The 10,757-nt window shown below is 43.9% G+C and overlaps 1 protein-coding gene across 5 annotated transcripts in view; it reads left to right on the forward strand.

Moving 5' to 3' along the window:
• The window catches only part of LOC308099238 (thyroid hormone receptor alpha), a 132,956-nt gene that overhangs the window by 100,671 nt on the left and 21,528 nt on the right, over positions 1-10,757 (forward strand). For 4 of the 5 annotated variants that reach the window (XR_013934368.1, XM_080447914.1, XM_080447916.1 and 1 more), the window contains one exon: positions 9,594-9,655. Coding sequence is in view for 4 of the 5 variants with exons in the window: in XM_080447914.1 (XP_080304040.1) it covers positions 9,594-9,655 (62 nt within the window). In the remaining variant the exon portion in view is untranslated. Of the gene's footprint in view, positions 1-4,699; positions 4,813-9,593; positions 9,656-10,757 lie in introns of those variants that run through there. The other variant, XM_080447917.1, reaches the window with a different exon arrangement.

Genomic DNA, 10,757 nt, shown 5'->3' on the forward strand with positions numbered 1-10,757 from the left:
TTTTCATTTTTAATAAATGTTGCCTATAATGCCATGCCCAAAATAGGGACAGCAGTTTCAAAGTTGTTAAATTGTATGAGATTTACTAAGCTATCATTACAGGCATATCAGCACAAACATGATCAGATCAGACCTTGCTATTTTTATCAACACATTAACTAAAATAGCTTTATTCTGTTGGCAGCTTTTGCCTTCATGTTGTTATCAGTGGAAATGAGACCTGATTTATGTTGTGATGTTCAGGGAAACTCCATTGAACAGACCACGATAGAGCCCACACCGCACGTAACTGCTCCAGGGGTTGGAGTGAGTGTCTGATAGTTTTTTTTTGTTTTTTCTTCTTACCTTTATTTATTCAGGGTACTTTCACTAAGCATGATTGCTCTTTTTCAGCAATGCCCCGCTTTACACTCATGCAGTTAGACCATAGAGTTAAAAATAATAGAGAGGCCACCCATCCACTTGCATTGAGTTGCTCACCCAGCGCATGCTTCTGTGACACGTTATGCGTCACAGAGGTGACGCGGACCCCTGTGCGCAAGCTCGTGCGCAAGTCGAGCCTATTGGTCGAAAGCGCTATCGCTCGTTCGTGACAGTGGCCCCAGGCCGTTTTAAGCTGCAGTACCTATGAATGGCCAGCATGTCCAATGCGCTTCAATGCAATCTCTGGGTTCTGGGGGCTTGAGTTAGACACATTCACACACCTAGGAGCACCATGAGATGTCATCTCATCATGGTTTGGAACTAGCCCATTTCACATGTCATCCAAGCTCTTGTCTTCTCTTTCCTGTCTCTCTCCACTAGACTGCCTCTTATGAAGGCGGAACTTTTGTCAGGGTTCTTGTGCAAGTCTGGGAAGTATGGAACATTGTTTTCTCATCCAAGCCTGACGGCTGATGGAAATGGCCAGGAAATGGTGATTAAATAAATTAATGAATATATTTCTGCAATAAATATTTTGATTGGGCAGCCCTTGAAAACCCTAACATCCACTTTAAATGCCAGTGGAGAGGAGCATTGGTTTAGCAGTGGTTGGTCTAGCTAGCGCGAGTCACAGTTTCCACCTCAGAAAAAGGTGTTATTGCAATTTAAAGTGTGTGCCTACGTACATGCGTACGTACGTGTGTAGTACACACTACACACACTACACACACACACACACACACACACACACACACACACACACACACACACACACACACACACACACACACACACACACACACACACGCACACACATCGCACTCGGTGTGTGTGCATTTTCAAGCTATACTCAAAACCCTGGCCTACTTATACCTCTCTATTTGGCAAATTGCAGAAGGAGTGACTAGGTCCGTGGAAAAAAGAAGTGTAGAGTTGAAGGCACTTTTAGGTGTTAGAGTTGTTTAGAGTTGGGGGGGGGGGGGGTTCTGGTGGCAATGACATGCAGTAAAAATAAATGAAATAGTGGTTGAGTGAGGACAGTTGAATTCCCAAGCCAGGTACATTTTCACATACTGTAGGCCCAATAAAAGTACAAGATACATAATGATCAATCTAGCACAGTGTGTTATACATAGGACCTCTCCATTGATTGATTATTGATAGGCATTAGGGCTTTCACCAACTAGTCGACTAGTCGACTAGTATAACCACTAGTCGACTCTTTTTTGGGTAATTTGTTTTAATGCCATAGTAATGGCCCATCTTACTATTATTATTATCCTCCTGACTTTATTTAAATAAAATGCCCAATAAAAGCCTATTATTGGGCAATGGGGATCCTTGGAGACGCTGCTGTGGTGCTGTACTGCTGTGCCAGAAGCGCTTCCCTTAAAACGCCATAAAAATAAGGGCAGGAGGATAATAATAATAGTAATATAGTAGTAGGATGGCATTAAAACAATAGCCCCCCCCTAAAAAATTTTTTTTAAATGTAAATTTCGACTAGTCGACTAGTCGACTACTACTTGGTCAAATGAGTCGACTAGTAAAAATCATTAGTTGTGAATGCCCTAATAGGCATGTGTGTATGCGAGTCACTGAGACTGTGCAGGATCCATACAACCATAGATGTGTTAGTTACTCTGTCATACAGATTCGTCTAAATAACCTTTTGTTCACTAACTAATGTATGGCTTGCAGCTTTATACTCCATCACACAACAGCATTGCTTGCTGACAAGAATGTATCTTGTCGACAAGCGACACCGCTGGTCTACAGAGTATAAATTAGGCTTCTGGAAGGTTTTGATCCTTTATTATTGTGGTAGTTACTAGTTATAGGACCACAATGGAAACAAGTCCCCCCCCCCCAGGACCCCAGGTTATCTTTTTAGCCTAAATGTCTGACTGTACCTCGTGTTGTTTACATTTCTGACTAATAAAGTATTCGATCAAAATTCAAATCAATCAATACTGAACCACTTTCAACCTGACGTTCCTATTTTGTCAGTATTCTGTTGTCTACATTCTTGCGACACGTCTGGAGCTTGTATATCTCCTATTTTCACTGTTTTCGTGGAGCAAGTTTTCTCTCAATGCATGCATTTGTCAGGGAGGCATGTGATGAATATCGGACGTCACAGAGCTTTCGCTGGAGGCATTACTAGAACTGGCTGCTAGACCTAAAGGAAGGGATGATATTGGCAGAGTTGGGGGGGAGGAGGAGAGAAGAAAGGGCACGAGAGGAGAAGTGAGGGGGAAGAGGGGATGGGAGAGGGTCAAAATCAAACATCCATTTGAAAAACATTACAGCTGCTCCAGAAATGATCAGTGGCTTGACTATTGATCTCACTGTTGATGACTCCTGGAGATAGTACCTGTCTCCAGCCTTCATATGCAAGACAAGAACATTTTAGAGAAGGTAACTGCTACATTCTCCCCAAAGCCATAGGACTTTAATTACTACAGAAAATAGACATGTATAGATACTGTAGATAGGTAGGTAGAATGTTGGTTGATGGATTGGTTGTGACTGACTGACTGACTGACTGACTGACTGACTGACTGATTGACTGACTGTGTCAATGCATTTTTCATCACTAGACGCCACACATGCACAGATGCATACACGCGCACACACACGCATGTGGGTCATAGTGGAGGGGGATGTGCCAGCTTGCAATCTAACTATCTAACTATCTAACTATCTAACTATCTAACTATCTAACTATCTAACTATCTAACTATCTAACTATAATTTGACTAACCTCTGTGGCCTCGGTGTGGCCTCGGTGTGTGCCCGTTTCTCCTCACTGGCTGGAGCACTTGATCTGATTTTGCACACAGCCATTGCCCATTACCATCTGAACTTAACTGCGAAGCCCGTTTCTCAATTTCATAAAATCTCAGCTTTTTATTAGCCATTATGTGTCAAACAATGGGAGATAACGTTGCCAGGTTTCACGGGTTTCGCGCGAGAAACAAGCAGCAAGGTCTGTACTTTCGCCTGCGCCCTTCACCGGGGCTTGGGTGCTCATATCCCCCTACGGGTATGGTCTAGTAATTGTAATCGAGTTAGCGTTAAAGCCTTAAAGTGAGTTTGGATGTTGGAGAGGCGTTACAGGGTGGTGTGGGTGTGTAACCCCCTTTGGAAGATGACAAATGTGAGGAAACATTCTTTGTTGGTAAAAAAAAAAAGGAATCGAGGAGAAGCAGAGAAAGAGAGAGGTAGAAATATGATTAGACATTGGATAGGAAACATAACAAGAGAGAGAGAGAGAGAGAGAGGAACAACAGCGCGGGAACCTGGAGGGTCAGCCAGAGAACGAGTGATACATAATAGGAGGTAGAGAGACAGAAAGATACAGTGGGGTTGTGTGAGGTAGACCGGGGGTAGGGGATGGGGGGCGGCAAGAGAGAGAGAGGGGCGAGTAGAGGAAGAGAAAGTGAAAGCTGGAAGGGGAGGGACAGCATGTGCGGAATGGCGTGAGAGAGATAGAGAGAGAATGACACAGCGAGAGAGAGCGAGAGAGAAAGAGAGAGAGAGAGAGAGGGAGGGAGACATAAACAGAGTAGCCATGCCAGCGCACGCCCAGTCTGCTGTCGAACATCTCTGCTGCCTCAGACAGCTGACTATCAACAACCACTGCTATCCAGTACTACTCTCTACTTCACTGTTGGCTCTGTGTCCTCCTTGACTGGACTCTGTTCAAACTGAACCCACCCCCAGCGCTGCACTGGAAGGCTTCTGTGTACAGTTTGAGGGGGATTTAAATACCTCCCCCCATGGGGATTATAATAAGTGCATATCGCAGCCAACCCAGAACTCCTAGCCTAGGTCTGCTGAGAACACAGCACAGCGCCTACACTGTACTGTATTATGTTTGTTTTTTCGTAGTTTTGTTTTCCGTCCTACATGGCTCGTCTCACCGGCAAGACATTAAGCATTTTTGGACAACTCTTGATTGATCAAGACGGTCTCGTTTGCCCTTCAAGAAGACTCAACAAAGACTGACAAAGGAGAATAGCTGACACTGGAGGAAATACTGTACTACTATGGCGAAAGAGCACAAAGTACAGCGTGACAGCCGAGTGTTGCTGACAGGCTTGCAGAGGTGGCATTAACTTCTGTATCGTAGTGTCTGTTTTCCATTACAGACGGCTCAGTGAGACTGACAGACCAGGTAGAATAGTAGATGAGGCGCTTGAAGAACTGGAGGAGCTCCTCTTCGGCAAACAAGGCATCTGTTTGTTTTATGGGAACTTTTTTTGTAGACTATAGGCTTGCATAGAGGACTCTTCTGCTGTCCTACTGCAGCTCTACTCATATTTTAAGTGTGCAGGGACCCTGGGCAGGCATGCATATTCTGCAGCCATACTGCATCAACAGGTGGGTTTGTGTGTGTGCGTGTGTGTGTGTGTGTGTGTGTGTGTGTGTGTGTGTGTGTGTGTGCGTGTGTGCGTGTGGGCGTGTGGGCGTGCGTGTACGTGTGTGTGTGTGTGTGTGTGTGTGTGTGTGTGTGTGTGTGTGTACTGTGTTTGTAACAGGATGTCAGCAAGCATGCATGCAGCATGTATCCTTGCATATGCTGGATAGAGAAAGAGAGGAGAGAAAGATACTGTGCGTGTGTGTGTGTGTGTGTGTGTGTGTGTGTGTGTGTGTGCATGCACATGCTTGCATGTGGGAGGCGAGGTTGCCTAATGATGTGTTTCATGATTATTTTACGTGCGTGCGTGTGTGTGTGTGTGTGTGTGTGTGTGTGTGTGTGTGTGTGTGTGTGTGTGTGTGTGTGTGTGTGTGTGTGTGTGTGTGTGTGTGTGTGTGTGTGCGTGTGTGTGTGTGTGTGTGTGTGTGTGTGTGTGTGTGTGCGCGCATGTGTACTGTCCTATATGTGTGTGTCTGTGCATGTTGAAGTGGGTGTGTACCATCTGTCAGTCTACTACTGTCTCTGTAAGATAAAGTGAGAGTGTACTGTTATATGAAATGTGTGTGTAATGTGGTTACTGCAGCTGCAATTTATACCTTTGTCTATAGCCGTATGCGTTTATAATGCGCTCCACACTTAATCATAAACAAGTTTTCAAACATTCTCACTGAATCCAGCTATGCTCAAATAAGGGTTCCACTTCACTTATTTATGTCATTTATTCAAATCACCCCAGCATTGTTACTCTCAACCCTAACCGTTGTCTATCACTTGGACAGAAAATTGCCTAAGATATACCGCCCAAACAGAACCAAATATGAATAGTATTAACAACAAACAATAGCAATAATAATAAGAAGTGAACGTGCACATTTACGGAATACAGTACCTACTGTACTTGTGTACTCATCATACGTTAATATAAGCTCACTCTTTAAGAGTTCTACTCAAATACCTAAAACCTGGCTGTAATGTTAAAATATGAAATGGAAGGTGTAAACGGGGCACCGCAGTCCCTGAATGTGCTGAGCCCCCAGGACACTGTTAACAGCATCCCGGATCCTGTTCAAATCTAGTTCAATGGCCCGGCCGACGGCCGTCACATGATGGCATGCATTCTCGCTGCTAGAAGAAGATATTAATATCAATAGATATTTTGTTTAGAAGATGGCCCTCCCATCGCCTTGGTGATTTAACAGGGGGGGGGGGGGTTTAAGTGGGGGAGGGGAACACCCCCCCCCCCCCCCCCATTGACACCAATGTCTCACTGCAATCCTCTTCTTAAGTATAGATAATACTGGACATACATAAGCTTATTCCTGCACACTGACACCTCTTCAATCATGTGACCCTCTCCCAATCCAAAGACGGTGAAGGGGGAGGGGATTATTTTGAGCATTTTGGACTGAGCAAGCAAGGGAGAGATGTACAGTATGCGTACAGTACTCAATGTACGTACGGACGGACGGACGGACGGACGGACACATAGACGTACGAATGGATGGATGGATGGATGTCAAACAGATAGTAAACATAATGATGCACAGTATACGTAGAAAACACTGATTTACATATATTCATGTCATTCTCAAGCCTTTGCATATGTTTTTGAGCACCATATGAAGTTGGAACCTCAGAGAAAGGACCTTGTTGTTGACCATGTTTCTCAACATGTAGGCTGAATTAGTAAGTAATTACGTAATTCTGAATAAATGAAACAAAACAAAATAATCTTTGAATTGAACATATATAATGATTGTATCCACTTTAGTTAGTTAGTTGTTGGGGTATTTGCCAAGTCCATTTTCACATACTTTACCCGGACTGTATCCTCTGTGTGTACCCATCCTCTAGTGGATGCCATTAATACGGCACCCGGGGAGCAGTTAGTGTCCTGCTCAGGGACACTTCTACATATAGACTGGGCGAGCTGGGGTTTGAACCGGTGACCTTCCGATTCCCAGACGGCCTCTCCCACTCGGCTACGGTCGCTGAGTGGATGCTTTGTTCTCTATTGGCTCACACATTTACACTCAATTACAAAAACAGCTACTCTAGACCTTGGACACAACTGTGATTAAACAAAAGCATTGTTATACACTGCGGCACTGACAGACAGAAAGAAGTGTGGAATGAGAGAGGGGAGGAGAGGGTTCAAATACCAACCGAAGTGAAAAAGTGGCACTCCAAAATAAAGGATGCAAGACTGAGGAAGGCTGAGGCCAAAACGCGTCAAGCGTTCTCAATAAATAAGAATGTATATCTGAGCCAGTCTTGCATCCTTTATTTTGGAGTGCTGCTTTTTCCACTTTGGTGGTATTTGAATCTAGTTATATTTATAGCTGAGCACCCACTGCCTAAACAAAAAGGCATCCAGAGGAAGCGCACCTGCTTTTTTTCTTAGAGGGGAGGAGAGGGTTTGTGGTTGGTGAGGTTCTCTCTGTTTCCTAATATTGCTGATGGAGGGAGGGAATGAGAGAGGGTGGGGCAGGGACAGAGATGGGAGAGACTGATGCGAGAGAGCTGAAAGAAAAGACAATATTTAGGGAATTGAGGAGCGAGAGAGGAGAAAGGGAGAGATGTAGAGGAGAACAGAGGGGTGGGGAAGATTGTGGGGTGATGGGAGGGAGAGAGCAAATAAGCTGGAGGAGAACGGAGGCGATCACAGCGTGAGAGATGGACAGACAGACAGACAGACAGACAGACAGACAGACAGACAGACAGACAGACAGACAGACAGACAGACAGAGTCAGAAGAAGAAGGGGAGGCGTGATAAAAGAGAGTGGAATGTGGAGACGGAGGATGAGGAGGGAATGGAAGAAGGGCGAAAGAGGGTGATGGGAGAGACGGGGGAGCATAATCCAAATCTGCAGAGAGCAGACTATCCTCAGGGAGAGAGAGAGAGAGAGAGAGAGAGAGAGAGAGAGAGAGAGAGAGAGGAAGGATAGAGAAGGCTATCATGACAGAGAGACTGAGTGAAGGAATTATCTGTCTCCATGTGTGTGTATTGTACGCGTCGTGTGCACGTGCAAATGTGTGCACGTGTCCATGTGTGTCTGTGTGTCTGTTTTGGAGAACAAGATAGTAGAGAGAGAGAGAGTGCATGCGTCTATCTGCTACACGTGAGCCAATAGCACTTTCCCGCCATAGGCTAGCACAGTGTGTGACTCACTGAGCAACGTTTAAAATGAGCCTGTCTCACTTACTGTACAGTACAGCGTGTTTTTATTTAAATGGACGGTTTGCTTGAAAGTAGGATATCCACGCTCCGAATAATAAAGAGAGAAAACAGCTAGATTGTGAAATAGAGCTACATAGAGAATTGACCGGTCTATGGTTTAGACTGTTCTTTACTTCCCTTTTCATATTGTACATACTGTAACTTACTATTGTACATCTGGTCCACTGCTAATTAATTAACAGCGGGGACCTCAAGTTGCACTATTAAAGTGTCTCTTTTTCCCTCCATAGATTTCAAAAGCTTCCGGACTGTCAAAATGGTGGCCCACGGGTCCAGTCTGGCCCGTGGGGTGATTCTTGGACATAAAAAAAAAACGTATTCACTGCCATTTATGTATCTTTATGGCAGCAGCTCTCACACCCCTCTCTCGCCATTATCTCTCCCTACCACTGTCTGTACCACCTGCTGTGCTGGCAGCTTGTTGTGTGTACTTAGAAAATAATAGACGGCAGTTAGCCACCCACTGTGCGCAACTCCAGTCAATCCCCAGTCTGGCCAGGGCCTCGACGAGGCTGCATCTTGAGCTACGTACATCAGTTACATCGGTGCCCTTATCAATCTACAACTTCTGTCTGTGAGAGATCTCTGCTGTGTCTGTTGTAGTGAATTGGCTTCAGGCATGGTAGATAGGGTAAAGACAGGAGTGGTTGACACAAGGATAAAGATGAACCGATGTGAAGTAAATCCCCAATTCATTTGAGGTATGTAATATAAATGATGGAGGCTTTGCACATCCACAATATAAAGTATCTCAGTGGAGTTCCAGTTAGTGGGTAAGGAAGGTGTCCTTTTGCAGGAGATGCAGAAGAGCTGTCAACACATCTACGGAACCTCAAACAGACCACCAAGAGTAGATGAAGATAGTAGTAGATCAATTTAACTTCAATTATGTCCAGCGATGAGCCAAACAGAACCTGGCAGTAAGCTTTGATGAAGGAAAAACCTGCCTTCAATATGTGTCATGATGCAACAGTTTTTCCTTCTTGAGCAATTCATGCCAAAGTGTAACATGCATAATAACATTATATAAAGCAGGTTTGTTGTCATTTTGTAATCCCTCCCCACACCCAGGGCATATAACGGCTGGGAATGTTATAAAATGCAGTAGTGTTTGTTAGCGGCTTTGATGTTGTCAGGTATTAGATGACTTGACTTCAGACACTTCCATAATCCACCTCATTCGAGGTGGGCAAAAAAGTAGGCCTATCCGAGGATTATGAAGAGAGGCGGAGAAAGAAAGACAGAGAGAGAGAGAGAGAGAGAGAGGGAGAGGGAGAGAGAGAGTGAGTGAGAGAGAAAGAGAGAGAGAGAGAGAGAGAGAGAGAGAGAACAGGAAAGAGAAAGAGAGAGAGACACACACACACACTGTGTGTGTGTATGTATGCATGTACTGTACGTGTGAGAAAGAGATACTGTATTGGAGTTGTGTTTTCACACCAACTCTCTGTTTCCTATCCTCTGTCTCTCCATTTCTCTCTCCCTCCATCTCTCTCTCTCTGCAGGTGGCCAGATGGGCCGAAGAGGAAGAGGAAGAACAGTCAATGTTCGGTGAAGAGCATGTCGGGTAAGATTTCTCCTCCTCTGCCGCTCCTCTCCTCTCCATCTCTCAAAGAATACAACCGCTAACACATTGCAACACCAGCCAATGTTTTGATGGTTCTGTACAGTACCTACCTCTTAGGGCTAATTAATATTTCATTGCACGTTGAATAGCATCCCAGGCAGGTAACATTCCTTTGATAATCCTTTGATAAGCGCTTTGTCGTGTCTCCTCTTCCGACAAACTTAAATAAGAAAGATAAAATTAAAAAGTGTCCACGTTTTGACATCCATCACATAAAGCCCTAAAGCTATAATTTATAATATATATGGAGGAGCGGGTGATAGTGGGGGACCCTTGCAGCTTTAGAAAAAGCACATAATGGAACTTGTCTTCTAAATCCCAAATCAGCTATTTTTATAGATGGAGGTTTTTTGGGGGTTAGATCCTTTATGGATTTAGATAAGAAGCCGCTGCCATTTGAGGCTTTAAATAACGTTCCTGGTGAGTTAATCTGATCATAACTCCCTGTGGGAGACTTTAAGCAGGAACTTTGAGGAAAGAAATACTATTTCCGGAAGGTGTTACATTGGAAAAAAAAATCTTTCTTATTTAAGTAGACCCACCAAAGATTAGCATCAGCCACGACATAAAGGAACTTTTTACATTCACAGCAGCTCTTACTGTACCACCCGCCATCTTGATTTCTTTAGTCAGATAAGACTAATGGATGAATATATGTTGATTTTGGCTTTTAGAGTTGACAACCTTGTAGAAAAAAGGAAAGTGAAATGCACAGCAATGCTGGAGAAGTACTGACCATGACCAAAATGCAGTAGTTTGGGAAAAAGCAATCACATAGGATCACACTCATAGCCTCGATGTGGAAAGCATTTATTTTCGAATGCTAACGTCAGGGCATGCCAAAATATTCTAAATGGAACATTATAATAATAATAATAATAATAAACTTTATTTGTATAGCACCTTTCATGACATGAAATGCAGCTTTACAAGTGCTTTACAGAGCAAGAATACAATTACAGTTACCGGTACTAACTAATTTAACAATAAAGCAAAAAAGAAAATCAAAAGCATAAAACAACATTAAAATAATAGCAAAAGG

Source organism: Gymnoscopelus braueri, assembly GCF_963280865.1.
Source record: "Gymnoscopelus braueri genome assembly, chromosome: 13".
NCBI lineage: Eukaryota > Metazoa > Chordata > Actinopteri > Myctophiformes > Myctophidae > Gymnoscopelus > Gymnoscopelus braueri.